Genomic DNA, 19,088 nt, shown 5'->3' with positions numbered 1-19,088 from the left:
CGGGTGCCTATCAGTTCAGCAGAGGAAGTCGACTGGGATTCCGGAGTCTGAGTACTTTGCCATTGGGTCTAGCACTGGGATTTAAGAGAACGTTTAAAAAGAAAAAAATCACCGAATCTCCCTTGGCCTTACTTTTTCCTGTTACTCAGCAGGCTATAGTAGCTACGAAGAACCTGGAAACCTGAGGTTGTGTGCTTTATTTTTTGAGAGAGCTTAAGGCAGAGCATAGCTCCCCAGAAATCAGCGGCAGAGATCTGTGTGCAGGGAGAAATGCTAGCCTCAGGGCGCCCTAACTTCCAACCCGGGGAGCAATCCAAACTCGGAGGCTGGCGGGGGACGGGGAGTCTGAGGTGTTGGTGGGATGGGAGCGGATGCTCCCGGGTCAGCTCAGACTCTCTCCGGCTACCACCAGAGTCCGAGTCGAGGTGAGCCCGGCGGCGTAGAGGGACGCGCGCCTCGGGGCCCGGAGGAGTTAGGTGACGTCACCTCCAGGAGGACTCGCTTTTTCATTAATGAAACCGGCCGGAGCGGGCGCATGCGCTGCAGGCCCCCTTTCCTCTCGCTTCCCCCTCCCCTTTCCCAGCCGCGCTCTCAATCTCGAGCTCGCTCGCTCTCCCTCTCCCCGGGCCGTGGAAAGGATCCCACTTCCGGTGGGGTGTCATGGCGGCGTCTCGGACTGTGATGGCTGTGGGGAGACGGCGCTAGTGGGGAGAGCGACCAAGAGGCCCCCTCCCCTCCCCGAGTCCCCCTCCCCCGTCCCCCTCCCCCCAGCCTCCTCGCCAACGCCCCCTTCCCCTCTCCCCCTCCCGGCCGGGCGCCGGCCACCCATCCCCACCCCCGTGGGAACGTTCGGCGCCTGCACTCCTCAGACCCTCTCTTCGCCTCTCCCCTCACCTCAGCCCCCGCTCCCCGCCCTCTTCCCGGCCCTGGGCGCCGGCCGCCCGGTCCCTCCGCCGCCCCCCGGCCGCGGGGAGGACATGGCCGCGCACAGGCCGGTGGAATGGGTCCAGGCCGTGGTCAGCCGCTTCGACGAGCAGGTAACGGGCCCTTGGCCGGAGGGAGGTGGGGACGGAGCGGGGGTGGGGACGGAGTGGGTGAGGGGAGGAAGGAGCGGCCGCCTCCCCCGCGGCCGCCTCCGGCGCGGCCGCCTCGGGCTCTAGAGGAAAGACTGGGGGGATAATTGGGGGTGGCCTAGGGGGGAGGTGCGGCAAGGAAGGGACAGCTGGTGGCTCGAGCTCCCCTTACCTCCTAAGTCGGGGGTGGGGCCTTTTCCCTGACCACCCCTCCGATCCTCCATCCCCTTTATCCTAGCCCTTCCGCTTGCTAATAGGGATGAGTGACCTGGGGACGCTTCCAGGGGCTCTCCATGTGGATTTAATCATCCCCCCCTTACTATTTTTTTGTGAACGGAGGTGGGTAACATTTAGGGGTTTCCTCTTCCCTCAGTGGATTTCCTAACTGGGGGTAACTGAAGGAACCCCCAAGGCCCGTCTTCTGTACCCCCAATGGGAGAACGATAACATCCCGCCCCTCCCCCAGTTTCTTCAGCTTCCTCTCTTGGAGGGGGAAGAGTGGAAGAAAGCAGGGAAAGCACAGGTTTTGTTACTTTCTGCTCCGTCGTCTCAGCCCGCCCCGAGAGCTCCGAGTGCACACACTCTGCACGTCTTTTTGATGCCCCACACGGGCGTCCCCCCATACCCTGATAAGACAAGACTGGCTTTTACATTGCCGTTTGCAGTGGAAACCATGGTTCTGGTTCCCTCCTGCTTCTGAAATATTTTTCTTTTTCTTTTTTTCCCCTTTCTTGGTAGTAGCAGTTTCCCCCTTTATTTTCTGCCAGAGATCTGAGAATGTGAATGTTGCTTTCTATAGTGGGAATCTTGGGGATTAAGGGGAGAAGAGTGAAAGGAAAGTGGGAAACTGCATCTGAGCCACTGACAACAGAGAGCAAAGACAGCTGGGAAGTGGTCCTGAAGCCGTTAATTCTGCTAGTGTTTTGTTGTTTTTTTAAACTCTCACCTCTTAGCTGACAAGAGAACTTTCATTGAGAATATTTGAGATGGAAAAAAAAAGTTTCATAGCTTGGAGAGGTACCTTTTTATTCCCTGAGCTTCAACTCTAAATCCTGGGGCTGATCTGAATGAATGCACCCGGAGCCTTTTGTCAGTAGGATTTAGTTTAACTTTGTGTTGCTTAGGTAGTTGGGGATCGTTTAAAGGGATGCTTTTTGCAGCTGCAGTTCTACCATGGGCTTCCTGTGATGGGGGAACTGTTTGAGATTGAGTCAATCTATTTTGTTTACTGGATATAATCATAAAACTGATTATGGGAGCTGAATGGGGGGAGGGCTCCACTTTTATTTGATCCATAAACATTTTCTTATGGGACTCATAGTGTTTCTGACCTATCTGAAAGATATTTGGGAATAGGCAGAGGAATTGAGAAGAAATTTGAGAAGAAACTACTTAGATAAAATAGAATTATTAAGCTGTCAGAGACTTCAAGTTCTTTCACACATCCTTATGCTTCCAGACCAAAAAGTATGTAAACGACTGTGCTACTAATCTGTTTGAGGAAGTGAAATGTTACTGCATATATTGGATTGTATTATTGATAGAGCCTTAGATTTAAAACTTGAAAGAAAAGACTTTCTCTGTGTAATTTAAAAAAAGGATTTAAAAGACCCACAGAACCCCAGAGCTGATCTGTGTGGACAGTTTAATCTGGGTGCGGGAATTTGATAGATTCACACCACGACTGTAGTTTCCAGTTTTTTTTAGTTAAAAATATTTTCCAGTTTTCAAACTTTATTTCTTCACTTCTTACCTGTTGATCTTTAGGCTTATCTGCCACATATGACAAACATAGTTTTCTATATTTTACAAGAGGAATGATTTTGATTATATGCCCAGTAATGCAAGTAAATTTTTCCTTCTTTTTGTCCCCGGAGTTAAAAGACCTTAGGCTTTGTTGTTTGCTTTGTTATGAATATTGTGGAATCAAACTCACCACCATCTGTTAAAAAGTAAGGATGTAAGAATTTTAAACAGAAGCATTAAAAAATATATTCCTTAGGTTGTAATTAAGAGAAAGATCCATAGGACAAATTATTCCTCACATTTTTCTCTTACAAGGTTAAAGCCCACTGACTTGGAGATGTAAAAGTATAAGAGTTTCGGTGTTTAACATAAGGCATTTATATACATTAACTTATTATAGAAGTAATAAACGTTTAATTCAAATTAGAGTTTACCTTGAGATTGGAAAGCAAGAAAACTAAGGCTCAGAGTGGTTAAATGACTTTCCAAGGTCACATAGCAGACCTAATAATAAGAGCCTCAGTATGAAAAGCATTGAATGCTGGACAATCAGGAATATTTTTTCTGATAAGTATCCCATAGGATTTGTTTTAATAATCCAAAAGTATAGTTAGGAGAGAAGAATTTATCTTTTTATTTAGGGGGGAAAACAACCTGCATGTAGTGAGAGATATTTGTATGAGAGTCTTAAGCATTTCAACTATGTCTAAAAGTTTTAAATTTTGGATATATTGACTGTAGTTTGTTTCACTCGGTCCAGGGGTAGCTGGGCTGCATCCTTTTATTATAGCTAAGGCATGTGTTGGGGCAGAGATCATGTGCAGGTCTAAAGATGGCAGCTCTATTTATGATTGAATTGATGTTTTGGTTGGACTTCTAATATTTGTGGTGATTAAAGTAGAAATGCATTACTAGCCGCTGTTGATTATGTGTTGTACTCTGATGGGTATTGCTCGGCAGCTTGGTGCAGTAGACCCAGTTTAAGCAAGTGGTAGTGTTCCATCTTGACATTTTGAGCTCAAGTCCTTGTTTCCAAGTGGGTAAAATAAAATTCCTGTAACCTGCTGGTATTGCAACTAAACCTAATATTTATGGCCTAAGTTGAACAATTCTTAACAATTTGAAAAGTAAGTACTAGACTTCCCTGGCAGTCCAGTGGTTAAGACACCCGTACTTCCACTGCAGGTCATGCGGGTTTGATCCCTGGTCAGGGAAGATCCCGCATGCACAAACAAACAAACAAAAAGTAAGTACTTTCTTGATTAGGGATGGGAGTTGTGAAGGTGGGCAGCTAGAAAGCTGAATGGATAAGTTATATCTTCTGCTTCTTCTTAACCTGCCTTTATGGTGCTGAATGGTAAGTTTCTAAATTGAAATTGGCAAATTTTAGGTGTGCAGCTTTAATTTGTGGCTCATTATCCAGGTTGCTTACAATGAGAGGGAGAACCTTCTTACATGCCTCACCTAGCTCCATATGCCCCACCAGCCTCTGTAGGACTTTGTTCCTGGAAAGGAGTATAGGAAAACTGGTCATATGAAGGTTTTTGTTTTAAGAAATTGAGAGAAGATATCACCAAATGATTTGCTTAAGTTCACTTAAGCACTTACATTTTCCATATCTGGTCAAGTAAAAATGGTATATAAAAAGCCAAAAAATAACATTTTAAAGAACATATTAGAGAGTAAACCCTGATTTTTTATTTTTAATAGTAGCATATTTGTTGTTGTAAATTGAACGCTAATCGGAATGTCCTTCGAATATGTGGTAGAAAATTCACGTTATAAAATGATTGGCAAGTGTCTTTGAAGTTACAAGCTACATGTTAGTTGGCCAGATACATTTGTAAAACTTTGAAGTCATTTTGGATTTAAAAAAAATCTCCTTAGCTTTGTTCTTAAAGCTTGTTCTGCGTTTGTAAGGCCTTATAAGTAGTTGAAAATGAATATTCTTTTGACAAGGGCTGTGTTATGGTGAGTGAGAAAAATTGCTTATTCTTTATTCTGGAACTCATCTTTTAAAAACAATTTCCAACTGGTCCTCAATTAGTTCTCTGTGTTCCCTCACTCCCCCCACCTTATCTAGCATCTAATTCAGTCTTTCTTTATGTGAGCGCCTTCCTTTTCACCTTCAAACTTAGATTTTTTTTCTTTTAAACATTTACTTGGTCCTGTAGCTTTCTGTGTACAGATCAGTCGTCTTCTTCCTTTGTTGCCAGATACCTGCTGCCTCTACTGTTTATCCACCTATATCCTTCAGAACTCTCTGAAAACTAGCTTTTGCCTCTTCTTTCCTTCTGGATTGCTTCTTTCCAGAAAGTGATTTCTTCTGGCAAAACAGTGGTTTTCTGATCAACTGTAATGCCTCTGTGGTGTTCCGTTACCCCTGGAAATCAGTCTCCTCGAATTCCCAAGACACAATACTGTCTTGTATGTACGCTTGCAGATCCTTATATGTTGATGTTCTCATCAATCCTTGTGCTTTCTCTATCATACCATGCTGCCCATTGTTGAACTGCGGTTCCTAAATGAGGGTCTGAGTTTTGTTCTGCTATTTACAGCCTCAGTCTTTATGCTAGCCATTAGATCTCTGTGGATCCTAGATTTCCTCATCTGTTGGAATTGACTAGAAAATCTGTACGATTTCTTTCCAGTTTAAATATTCGATGATTTTAATACTTTAACAGCATCTACCTATGCCACAACAGTCTATCGGGAGCTGACCCCACTTAATTTACCTAACGTTTTCTCATTATGCCTCAGTGTGCACCTGTGTTCCAGGCAAGCTGGCTTAGTCTCTCCTGTGTATGTCAAGCTTATTCCTGCTTCTCAGCCTTTGTTTACACCAGCCCCTGCCTAAATGCTTTAATTCCGCCTTTATCTTTTTTTTAATTCCTGTCCACACTTAAATGGGCAGCTCAAGCTTCATTTTTCCCACGAAGTCTTTTTAGACTAAACTCACTGCAGCCTCACTTCTTGGTGTGCTTGTCACCTGGGGTTCTACAGAACCCCCCTTTAACATGTCTCCCTTTGGGAGGGTAGGTTGAACATAGTTTAGCATTGTTTTCTTTTTATCAGATAGAGTATAAACTTTCGTAAAAGCAAGAAGCCATGGTTAGAATTCCCGTAATAGTCACCCCAGGGCCCAGCACAGTTAGAAGCACACAGTGAGTCATTGATGGAATGTTTTTCATATGATTCCTGGTTCAAAGGTAGACTGGCTAAAAAGAGTGGTAATTTTGGCTTTGTTTTAAATGTAAATAACTGAATTTTAATTTAGTGTTTATGGTAGCCTCGGTCTTATTAAGTTAAGTGATATTTTAAGTAGGAATAGGTTTTTAAGAAAAGAGAGCTTTAAGGAGGAACTTGTATATATTTATATTTCCTCCAATAGAGCTAACATTTTTAAATCAAGTTTCAGATCCAATTAACTACCTTTGTGATCTTGAATTTATCATTTACTTTTAGTGGCAAGTCTCTACATAAGGAAATTTTTTGCAGTGGTCTGATAGGATAATGAATGTGAAACACTTTGAAAAGACTAAAATTATTCAGATGTAAAACTGATACATTTTCTTCACTGCTGACTGATTATTATGTTTTCACTAAATAAAGGAGATTGACTAGTCTCTGGATATGCCCCTGTATGTACCTTGGCCAATATATACCTTACTTTAGCATTCACTGACGAATACTTAGGGTACTGAGAGGGTCCTTAGGATGACTATAATCGATCTGTTTTCTTGTTTATCATCTAATTTGTGGCATACATAATATACAGCTCTTCAAGTTTGGGAAGTGTAATAGAAAAATGTCATAAGGTGTGTGTGACTTGGGCCAGCAATATTGTTATATTAGATTTTAAATATTTCTACAGTTTTTGACATTTTTGACCAATAGGAAATTAGAATCTTAAATTTTTTTTTTTTTTTTTGTGGTACGCGGGCCTCTCACTGTTGTGGCCTCTCCTGTTGTGGAGCACAGGCTCCAGACGCGCAGGCTCAGCGGCCATGGCTCACGGGCCTAGCCGCTCCGCGGCATGTGGGATCTTCCCGGACCGGGGCACGAACCCGTGTCCCCTGCATCGGCAGGCGGACTCTCAACCACCGCGCCACCAGGGAAGCCCCCCCTTTTTTTTTTTTTTTAGATGTAATTAGCATGGAGAATTTTGTCCTTAAAGAAAAGGTTAGAGATATACTATAATAGTAAGCATGCCTTAGTTTTGCATCTTTGTTCTCTAAATTACTCAGACTGCTGTGGGGTATTTTTGTTTTATTTTCATATTTGTTGTTATGGTGTTCCATATAGACTCTCTGTTGTTGCATTATAACAACATACTTTTCAGGGTGAGCAGTGTATTAAAAATGTGTTTTGCACATGTGTTCACTAGGCCTCAGTCTACTCTTCATTGGGGGTTTTGTGTGTGTCTGTATGTATATAAGACAAGGGATGGGAGTTATAGGAAGGCTCATTTTTTAAAGGAAGTTTAAGGAGAATGTTCTATAGAAGAAGTAGAAGGGGAGATTTGTGGTCAGCTTAAACTGTTAAAAGGCTTAGAATCAATACTGAAGTAGAATATGGGCATCTTAAGCCCTTTGCTGAGGATTGACTTGGATTTATGAAAAGCATTGGCTTATTCCGTCTGACATCTTTTAGAATACCCCATTTTCTTGGGTGTGGAGAGGGAAGGATGAGACAAAGTCTGTTTTGACCTTGAAGAATAGAAAAGTTAAGGTGTTTTTACATTGTGGTGACTGTGAATTAAGTTCAAGGTTTCAGCAATTTGTAAATTTCTGTTTCATACTGTGTGGTAGCGCCTTCAGGAAAACAGAGCACACTCAAAGGTTGTGCTGAAGAAAATTTTAATGTTGTAGAATATAAATAACTGGAATTGATAGTGCCTCCAATAAACTCTCTCCAGGTGCCTGCTGTCGATGGCATATTTGACCACTTCAAATGTTATATGCCTGAGATGTGTAGTTACCTTCTTTGGTTCTCTGAGTGGCTTTGGAGCCATTGATTATGTCATCAGAAGGGCTACTGTTAAGACAAGAAAGCCCCAAGCTCATATGGAATCCCATCCTGTTATGATGAAAAATTGGAATTATCCTCTAAACTTTACGTATTTTTGCTATAAATGGTACTAATCACTTTGCTGTAGCAATAACTTGAGGTGCAGACTTACAGATTGCATGTTTTCTTTAAACCACTTAGGGTTGCCACTACGGTCTACAAGCTGTTGCCTGCCCCTATTCATATTTTATAGTTTGGAGTGTCTTATCCTGTTGGATTTCAGAGAACTTACTTAACTTTTTCTGGTGAAATCCTCACCCCCTCCGTTTCACATCCCCCAAAGCAGGGTGTTGTGTCTAGTGCAAGAGGCATGAAGTTAAGTTAGTAAATAGCAGGACTTTTAGAAATTTACTTTAAAGGACTTTTATTTAACTTATTTTAAATCATAGTTTTATATCCAGATAATGGCCTTGTGGATAATTATGGCTATAAGAATCTCAAGCGACCCTTTTCTGTTTAATTATTGGCAGCTTTCCTTGGATGGTCCTCATAGTCATTTGGGCATGACTATGCCCATTTGGGCATGACTCTTACTGCCTCAAATTTGTGATGGCACATAGTATACTATGTAGTAAGAGAAAGAGCTTTTGACTGTGCAGTTTTCAGAGTGACCTTGGGTAAGTCAGCCTCTCTGAACTTCAGTTTTCTGTTTTCATCTGTAAAATGGGGATAATATCTGCCTTACTTACGTCATGGGCTTGTTTAGTGTCTTAGGTGTGACTCTTTTATGTGAAAGGAAGCTGTAAATAATCATAAAAGTGTATTGCCATGATTATTATCCTGTGCAGTATTTTTTCTATCTTTTCTTTATATCAATAGTTTGGTGATTATTATTATTTCTATAATGCATGAAAAAAAACTAGAGAGGCAAAGCAACTTGTTCACAATCATATGACATGTAATTAATTGAGTTTAAACTAGAGTGTGGGTGTCTTAATCCTTAAAGCAGTAACTTTCAGTAAATAGAGCTTTATAAAAAGGCCTAAATTTTGTGAACAGATAGCACAAATATGTAGAATGAGGAAAGTATTATTGCTTCTTCACTCAAAAATGACATGGTAGGGGCTTCCCTGGTGGCACAGTGGTTGAGAATCTGCCTGCTAATGCAGTGGACACGAGTTCGAGCCCTGGTCCGGGAAGATCCCACATGCCGCGGAGCAACTAGGCCCGTGAGCCACAACTACTGAGCCTGCGCGTCCGGAGCCTGTGCTCCGCAACAAGAGAGGCCGCGATAGTGAGAGGCCCGCGCACCGCGATGAAGAATGGCCCCTGCTTGCCACAAATAGAGAAAGCCCTTGCACAGAAACAAAGACCCAACACAGCAAAAATAAATAAATTAATTAATTAATAAACTCCTACCCCCAACATCTTAAAAAAAAAAAAAAAAAAAATGACATGGTACGTTTTACCTTTTATGTTCATAAGAGAGTGTCTGGAAATCTTTTTCGATTGGTTATGGGTTAGACATAAGTTTTTTTTTTTACATCTTTATTGGAGTATAATTGCTTTACATGGTGTGCTAGTTTCTGCTTCATAACAAAGTGAATCAGTCACACACACACATATGTTCCCATATCCCTTCCCCCTCTCGTCTTCCTCCCTCCCACCTTCCCTATCCCACCCCTCTAGGTGGTCACAAAGCACCGAGCAGATCTCCCCGAGCTATGCGGCTGCTTCCCACTACCTATCTATTTTATGTTCGGTATATATAGACATGTTTTAAGCATTATATACTGATTTCATTGTTTATCATTCTTCTTTTCACCTTATCAAAGCTTCTCTTGGCTGTTAGAAGTTGTAACATTGTTCCCTTTTATTTAGCTTTATAACATTTTATAACTCACTGCAGATTTTTAGGTGAGGAGAGTTGAATTCTGAAGGTGAGAGAGTAGAATTTGTGAGCGTACCAACAGGAATGTATAATTATAAATATGAGATTATGTTTTTATTTCATTCTCTTATCTGGCATTTTACAGTCAAGTTTTATAAAGTTGCTTTTCATACTCTAAGAACATTCCATTTAGGATTTGATTAAATTTGAGACAACCTTTTAAACTTTGGTAGTGTTTGAATGCCTTGTTCTGTTGGATTTCTGGGTCTTTCTTTTTGTCTGTGCCCGTCTGCTTTCCTTCCTTGTTTCCTTCCTTTGTCTACTTTTTCAGCTCCTTCCCGCTCCCATCCCCAATAACAACTTTCAAATCATTCATCTTGTCTTTTAGAGTATCTTTCCAAATCTCCTGTCTTTATCAGTGCCTTTCACTTCTGTCCCAGCTCAGGGCTGGGAAGATGTTTTAACTTTATGCTCCAGGCAGGTCTTCTTCCTTTTGGGTAATGGCCTAAGGGGGAAAGAAAAGAAGCATTTGTATTTCCTGTTATGTTTCAGGTTTTGGTCTCTGATAACTGAATTTACAGTAGGGAATGGGAGAGATAGAAAGCATTGTTTTGGTTAAATGTTGGTAACAAAGATCAGTAAAGACCTGTGCTCTGGTTTCTGCCCTAACACGAACTACCTTTGCTATATTATGTAAATCTCTTCAATTCTGAGCTATTTCATTTACTGAATGTTGAACAGGAAAAATACAATCTGACAGTCCAAAGCTTTTATAATTCTTAAAATGGGTAGATGTTTGTTTCATTTTTTTAGAGCCAGTTGTTTTGACTAAGAAAATAATTGCAGTCACTAATTGATTAGTGACAGATCCTTAGTTAGAAGGAATCTGAGCTTACTTAAATCCACTTCTGCAATAGCCCTGACAGAAAATTGTTCAACCTGTACTTGGACATTTATTAAAAAAAAAAAAAAAATAGAGTGGTAATTCGTATTCATTGTAGGAATGTGAAATGTAACAAAATCACAATAAATGAATAAAAGTCATTTATAATAGCACAACTCAGAGGAGAACCACAGTTAAAATTCTGAAATTAGACCCCTTGGGTTTGAGTTCTTGAGCTTGGGCTCTGCCATTGCTTACTAGTCCTTGGCCAGGTTATTTAGCTTCAGGCTTCAGTTTCTTCACTTGTAAAAAGGGGTCAATAATAGTACTTACTTCACAGAGACTGATGTGAGATTTATATTAGGAAATACATGTAGAGCACGTGGCATAGTTTCTGGCAGTAAATGTTAGATACTATTGCTTTTATTAGGTTGTTGGGATTGAATGAGATACACTGTCTTATAATCTGCTCTTTTAACATAATATAACGTGAGCATTTGCCCAGATGATTATACTTTCTTTTACATTATTTAAAAATTTAAGGTATTATATGTAATTGTTATTTTTTCTTAATATTTTAAAAATAAATTTTGAATTTTCTACACTGAATATGTATTTTTATAATCAGAAAAACAATCGGTAACAAAGCAAATAAATGTTACTTTATAAAATGTAACTGGAATGTATTAATGTAAAAAAAAAATCTCAGTTTTTAGCAGCGTAAGGTTAACACAAGAGTAGGATCAGAATGAGGTGACTATAATAAAATTATTAAAGTACAAGAACTTGTTACAGTGCCTTCAGCTGTCCAGGTGAGAGGGGATCATGACCTGCCCACAAGAGAAGCCTTCTTGACAGGTCTATTGATTTCAGAGTTTTCAAGGATGGTTGTATGGTTGTACCTCACAAAATTTGACCAGTTCCTCTACAGACAATGGGATAAATCCTTTTTTTCCTGTCTGTTATAAATAGTACTATGCTATGCAATCTTATTTTACCCTTTGGGCAGCCAGGGGTACTACATCTCAAGGTAACACATTCCATTAGTAGAATTGTAATTGTTAGAAACTGTCCCTTAAATTGAGCCTCCTCTGTCTTATTTGATCACTAAACATTCAAGTTCCTATTATTTGTGGTAGATGCTGAGCACTGTGGTAAATGCTGCGGAAATAAAAACAAGACATGCTCTTGGTCTCAAGGAACCTAAAGTCTAGTAAGAGAGAAGGATGAAAAGAAAATTATGGTGAATGTTATGATGGATGCATAGGATACAATGGGAGTGTGTGAGAGGAGCACTTAATTTAGACTGGGCAGCCAGGGAGAGCTTGACAGAAAGTGAAGCCTGAACTAAGTTGTGAATCTTGTAGGTTCTTATATGCCATACTAAAATGTTTAAGCTCTCATTTGAAGATTTTGGGTGAATGTAATTTCATCTAATGGCTTATGCTTTGGTGGGAGAGGTTGAAAAATATAATAAAGGGAAATGTGGAATGAAGTACCATAGGAGGTAGAAGAAGATAGGGATCTAAATTCAGGTGGTGGATTTAGAGACTGAGATGGTAGAGAAGGAAAGAATGGGTTTGGTCTATAATAACTGTTGGGGTAAATGAGAGAGAAAGTGCAGTTTAAGGGCACTTAGCAATATTGGGCAGTATTAAGGACTCAGCTGAGTTTGGAGACAACGTCTTTGTTATGGTAATAGTCACTAGAATTGAAGGGATCAAGGAGTGTTGAGGACCAGTTGTTGGATAGGTGGTCCACCTTGACATTGAAGTCACCTAGATTAGGGTTCCCAGATTTAGCAGATGGAAATATAGGATGCCCAGTTAAATGTGAATTTCAGATAAACAGTAAATGTTTAGTATAAGTATTTCCCAATTATTGCATGGGATATAGTTACACTAAAAATATTACTTATGTTTATTTGAAATTCAAATTTAATTGGGAGTCCTGTACTTTATCAGGCAACACTCACCTAGATGGTAATGGATGTGAGGTAGAGGAAAAACTGAGCCAGGAGTCAAATCGTTTTGATGATGAGGAAAATACCTAGAAAATTTGTAGGTGACTGTGACAAGGTTTGTTAGTGAGTAGCACATGATTCATGAGCCTCAAGGAAGAGTGGGAAGAGTAGAAAAGTTTGGAATTTGGCCTCCTGGAGTCTTCTATTCATGGTTCCTAATTCTATTCTCTATAACTCTTCAGAATGTTTGTCTTTTTACATAAAAAATGTTGGAAGACAGATCTTAAGTATTCTTCAGGGTTGTCTCCCCGACCCCGAAATATATTATTCATTCAATTATTTATAGTATAAATTGTTAAGATATTTCACTATCATGGTTGTTTTTTCTCTTGGTGCAGTGGTGGTCAGTATTCAGGCATATCATTTGTCATCCCTTTTCTAAGTATTTTTGTATATGAGGGTGTTATGTGAGACTTTAAAAAAAGGCTTACAAAATGCTGAACTTCAGGTACTCTGTATTTTGGGTATTCATCTGATTACTGGTACAGTTAACCTATCAAAGAACATGTGTGTGCATGTGTATTTTTTTTTAAGTTTTATTATGAAAAATTTTAACACATACAAAAATAGAGAGATGATTATAAGTGAACCCCCATGTACCCATTACCCAGCTTCTACTTAGTTTTATTTCATCCATAGTCCTACCCCTTTCCTGCTCTGGGCGTTTTCATTATTTTGAAGCAATCCCAGTTATGATTTCCGTGTGACTTATTCTTAACTCATGCTGACCTTAAGAGCTGTGCGATATAAATACAGTACTCAGTGGGGAAGGCTTGAGTTTGAGTCATAATTGTCTACTGAGGAATGAGTTAACCTGGTCAAGTCAAGCTATCTGAGTATTTTGAAGAGTGTGTATGAGGGTTGGGGAGGAGACATATGCTACCTGCTCTTTTTCACAAATCAAAGATACGAGGGAATGTATGTGAAGGTAGTTTGTAAACTTGCTTTACACAGGTAAGATTTCATTATTGTTAGTAAATAATGCTTCCTTCTGTAAGTGCTTAAAAGTCATGTGCATAATAATCAGTCCTAGAATTATTTGGGTGTTGACATTAAATTAAGTCCATAGTCCTAAAATGACCTTTTCACCTTTAGCCGCACCTGCGTTTTGAGGCACCGTTGTTTTCTCATTCCCAGTCTGGCGCCTTTCTGTTTTTTGTGAGTTCTCAGAGTTCACAGACAGCATTCCCCTTGTCACATTTCAAAATTTTCATGTGTCCCCTTGGATTAATTCATATAGACTTGAATTCAGATAAGCAGGTAGTTGGGGTCTTTATGCATTATCTAAGTGTTCTGATGGCTGTCAACAATGCTCTTTCTCACATTTGAAGATAATTTTGTTTTCTGCTAAAACAGTTAGAAATAAAATTGAATAGTTCTACTTTCAGTCTCCTATAGGTATTATACCATGTACTCTAACTAATGATTCTTGCCTTTCCTTCCTCCTCTTCTTGATCGTAATATATTTTTTGAAGGCTTTACATACTTATTTTAACATCTTATCGTTAAAGTCTTTAGTGATTCTGAACTTTTAACTTTTTATGTTCATGTATCAGTTTATCTGTTGTAGGTAGTGTGTGTTCTTTCTCTAATGGCCTTATCAATACCGAGCTGGGGATGGGGGACAGGAGGAACAGGCACGTTAGTTTCTTTCTTTCTTTTGTTTTTGGCCGCACCGGGCAGCTTGCAGGATCTCAGTTACCGGACCAGGGATTGAACCTGGGCCACGGCAGTGAAAGCCCGGAATCCTAACCACTAGGCCACCAGGGAACTCCCACATTAGTTTCTTTAGAAATGTCAGCTTTACCAGATCACTTAAGACTCTTGTTAAAAGTACAGATTTCCTGGCCCCACTGAACATCTATGAGTTCTAGAGGTATGGACAATGAGTTGTAGTTTAAAAACTCTCCCCAGGTCACTTTGATGTAAAGCTGGATTTGGGAATCACTGTATGATATGCAGGGAGACTTAAGCTTCTGAGTAGTATAGTCATCTATATAGTACATAGTACAGTCATCTATATCACTGCAGTGAGTAGTAAGAAACTGAATGAACTTTTAAAATCATATTTTAAAAAATATTGGAGGCCTGTAGAAGTAATCACGACTAGATTAATTAAAATTCCAGTTACAGAAGAGCCCTCTGTAGGTGAGAAGAGGATTGCTGACATTTGCTGATTCTGGACACAGACTGAAGAAAAAGAATGAACCAGAGCTGAACTGAGTCTTACTAAAACTGCAGCGTAGCACTGACACATTTCAATTCGTGAATGGATTGAAATGATGAGCCTCTCTCATCCCTTTTGCCTAATAGAGTAGATAGAGAGTGCTCACTGGGAAGATATATTCTGGGGTCTCTGATGCTCTTTCATTTCCAGTATCCAGCGTACAATGAACAATTTCTAAAAATTTGAAAAGGTGGAAAACTGTGATCCTTAATCAAGAAGAAAAATAAACGGTAGAAGTAGACCTACAGGTAATTGAAATGATCAGACAGGGACTTTAAAATAACTATGATATGATAAAGAAAATATAGGAAAACGTGGACAAAATGGAAAGGTGGAGAATTTCTATAGAGAATTGGAATTCATGAAAAGGAATTAAATGGATATTCTAAGAATCAAAAACACGTCAGTAGCTTAAGGTCTGTCATTTATATGTTACTGAGAAAACTTTGGTGCAGGACTCTAGTATCTCACTCCACCCTTTGCCTTACTCTTCATTTATCTAAAAAAATGGGAAAACAGGTCAATCGAATATATACCATTTAAGTTCTATGAGAGCAGGGACTGTGTCTGTCTTTTCACTGCTGTGGTCCCAGGGCTTAGTGCCTGACACATTAAAAATAAAACAAAAAACATGCAACAACAAGAAGCCCACAGTATCTGAAATTAATTATTTGTTGGGTGGATTTAATAGACTATACCAATAAAAGACAAGAGTACAGAACTTGTAGACAAGTCAATGGAAAATGATCCAGTTTGAAGCACAGGAAGGAAAAAACAATGGAAAAAGTAGGACAGGACAAAAGAGATATGTGTAACTCTAGTAAAAAGTTGAATAATGTGTGGGACTTCCCTGGCGGTCCAGTGGTTAAGACACCATGCTCCCAATGCAGGGGGTGCGGGGTTGGATCCCTGGTTGGGGAACTAAGATCCCACATGCCAGCGTGGGCCCCCCAAAAAAGAAAAAAAAAGTTGAGTAATGCGTAATTGGAAACCCAGAAGTAGAGAAGGGAACTTAGTGTGGGAGCAAATATTTGAAGAGATAATGGTAAGACATTTTCCAAAACTGATGAAGGATATCAACCCATAGGTTCAAGTAGTTTAGCAAACCCCAAGCAAGATAAATACAGAGAAAAATACACTTTCTAAATATACTCAGACATACCTTAATTGATCTGTTGAAAACTAGAGACAAACTCTTAAAAGCAACCAGATGGAAAAAAAATAAGATGTTACTTTCAAAGAAACTAATATAACTGATGGCTGAATTTTGAACGCAACGGTGGAAACTGGGAAATAATGGAATGACATTTTTTAAGTGTTGAACAAAAAAAGCCTGTCAGGTTAGAATTCTGTTCCCAGCAGAAGTATCCTTCAGAAATAAGGGTAAAATAAAGACATTTTTAGACAAACAAAAGCTGAGAGAATTAATCGCCAGCAGACCTGCTCTGTAAGACTTACTAAAGGAAGTTCCTTAGGCAGAGGGGAAACATGTCAAGTGGAAGGATAAAACTATAGAAAATAATGAAGAGCACCCAATTGGGTGTAAAATTAGTAAATACACACCCAATATGAATAAATATACAAAACAGTGCCTTTTATTCCCCCCCATGTTCTTAGGAACTTTTTAGGAACTTTATTTTAGGAAGTTCCGTTTTTTATTATTATAGAAATTCTAGAATAGGATTTCTACAGTTTCTAGAATGATAGAAATTCAAAGTTTTATTAAGGCAAACTTGCCATACAATAAATAAATAAACTGCATATATTTAAAATGTACAATTTGATGACTTTTCCTATATTTTTAAGCCTGTGTTAACACCACAATCAAGATAATGAATATATATATCACCTGCAAAAGTTTCCTCCAGCCCCCATAATCCATTCTGTACCTCCATCCCGTTTCTGGGCACCTGCTGAGCTGTTTTTCTCAATATTTATTCATTCACCTGTTGGTAGACACTTGGGTTGCTCCAGTTTTTAGCTACTGCAAATGAAGTTGTCCTGAAGATTCATGTATATGACTTTGTGTGGATGTATACATTCATTTCTCTTGAGTAAATACAAAGGAGTAGAATGGCTGGGTCATATGGTGGGTGTATATTTAACTTTTTAAGAAGCTGCCAATCTTGTTTTCCAAAGTGATTATGTCATTTTACAGGAGTATATGAGGATTCCAGTTGTTCCACATCCTTGCCAACATTTATTTGCTTAAAAAAAATTTTTTTTACTAAAAATTTTTTAAATTATAGCCATCCAGTGGGTGGGAAATGGTATATCATTCTGGTTTTGATTTGAATTTCCCTAATGACCAATGAGCATCTTTTCATGTACTTAATTTACCATCTGAATATTTTCTTTGATGAAGTGTATATATGAATCTTTTGCCCATTTTTTAAAAATTGGGATTTTTTATTATTGAATTTTTGAGAGCTTGTAATATATGCTGAATACAAGTCTTTTACGAGATATGTGATTTGCAAATAGTTTCTCCCAGTTTCTGGCTTGTTTTGTTTGTTTGTTTTTGTTTTGTTTTTTTGCTTTTGTTTTCTTCTCAAAGTCTTGAAAGCAGATGTTCTTAATTTTGCTGAAGTCCAAATTATCAATTTTTCTTAAAAAAAAAGAGGATCATGTTATTGATGGTATATCTAAGAAACCTTTGCCTAATGCAAGGTCACAAAGATTTTTCTCCTATGTTTTCTTCTAGAAATCTTGTTTTAGATTTTACACTTAGGTCTATGACTCATTTTTAGTTAATTTTTGTACTTAGTGTGCTTCTATATGCCTATTTTGTCTTGCCATTCGACAGTCTTGATTATTGTAGCTTTATAGTCATTGAAATCAGGTATTGTAAATACTTCAAGTTTGTTGTTCTTTCTCAAGATTAAGTTAGTGTAGATATTTTGCAAAGAGGAAGAATCAAGTCCTTTGTCCTTCCGACAGTCTTTTTTTCCTTAAAAAAAGTATTTATTTACTTATTTGGCAGCGCCGGGTCTTAGTTGCGGCATGCAGGATCTTTTAGTTGCGGCATGTGGGCTCTTAGTTGTGGCATGCGGGATCTAGTTCCCTGACCAGGGATCGAATCCGGGCCCTCTGCCTTGGGAGCTCGGAGTCTTAACCCCTGGACCACAAGGGAAGTCCCACCTCCTCCAGTCTTGACAGGATTTCTTTAGTGTCCCCTTGGCAGAGGCTTAACAAGGAGCCAGCTAGCGAAGGGAAATGTAGTTTGCGCAGTAGCCCAGCCATCAGAAAACAAGGTAGAGAAGGGTAGGTGTGAAGATGAGAGGCAGCAACTTAGCAGTTGGCACAGTGCACTCCTTTGGCTACTCAGCAGCCATCCGTGCCTTTATACAGATATTTGATCTTGTATACAGAAGACAAACACTATGCTTTTGCCTAAGAAGATGGAAGTCTTCTTTATAAAAATGAAGATGTCCTGGGACTTCCCTGGTGGCGCAGTGGTTAAGAGTCTGCCTGCCAATTCAGGGGACACAGGTTTGATCCCTGGTCTGGGAAGATCCCACATGCTGCGGAGCAACTAAGCCCGTGCGCCACAACTACTGAGCCTGTGCTCTTGAGCCCATGAGCCACAACTACTGAAGCCCACACGTCTAGAGCCCATGCTCAGCAATAAGAGAAGCCACCGCAATGAGAGGCCTGTGCACCACAGTGAAGAGTGGCCCCCACTCGCTGCAACGAGAGAAAGCCCGTGCGCAGCAACGAAGACCCTAAGCAGCCAAAAATAAATAAAATTAAATTAATTTAAAAAAAATTGAAGATATCCTTACCTTCTTCCCAAAATGGGAAGCAAGTCCCAATACTCATTGTATCCATATTTGGGTGACTTTCACACTATCCATTTTTAGGCTATGTTAATTATGTCTCAAATTCGTAGTCCCATCTGAATATCATGCTACCTAAAGACTAAGTTGTAAAGTTAACCTTTACTAATAAAATTTGTATAACATATTGAGAAGGAGAAGAGAGAAGAAATTGGTTTATACGTTCACGCAAAATCTTCTGTAGTAAGCAAAGAAGAATATATGTGTAACTGCTGTAGTCTTTGCTTTTGTTAACTACTCTCTTCTACTGCTCATTCCATGTTTCCTTTGCCCTCATTCAGGGCCTCAGCTGGTGGGGTAACCCAAACCTTCATTAGTGAAGAATATGTGTCCTCACATATTCTTCACAACGTCCTCATATATTCTTCACACATTGCTTTGTGTGTGTGTATTTTC

General features: G+C 39.6%; 1 protein-coding gene across 8 annotated transcripts in view; it reads left to right on the top strand.

Annotated features, from left to right (window-relative positions):
• The first annotated feature begins 598 nt into the window (after positions 1–598).
• Positions 599–19,088, top strand: part of NF1 (neurofibromin 1) — a 245,310-nt gene continuing 226,820 nt past the window's right edge. For all 8 annotated transcript variants that reach the window (XR_003437957.1, XR_003437956.1, XR_003437958.1 and 5 more), the window contains exon 1: positions 599–1,037. Coding sequence is in view for 5 of the 8 variants with exons in the window: in XM_027130345.1 (XP_026986146.1) it covers positions 978–1,037 (60 nt within the window). In the remaining 3 variants the exon portion in view is untranslated. The remainder of the gene's footprint in view (positions 1,038–19,088) is intronic.

This window comes from Aethalodelphis obliquidens, unplaced genomic scaffold, assembly GCF_003676395.1.
Source record: "Aethalodelphis obliquidens isolate GAN/ISIS:26980383/991018 unplaced genomic scaffold, ASM367639v1 scaffold38, whole genome shotgun sequence".
Lineage (NCBI taxonomy): Eukaryota > Metazoa > Chordata > Mammalia > Artiodactyla > Delphinidae > Aethalodelphis > Aethalodelphis obliquidens.
Note: the sequence above shows the minus strand (reverse complement) of the source record. Positions and strands in the feature narration are given on the sequence as shown.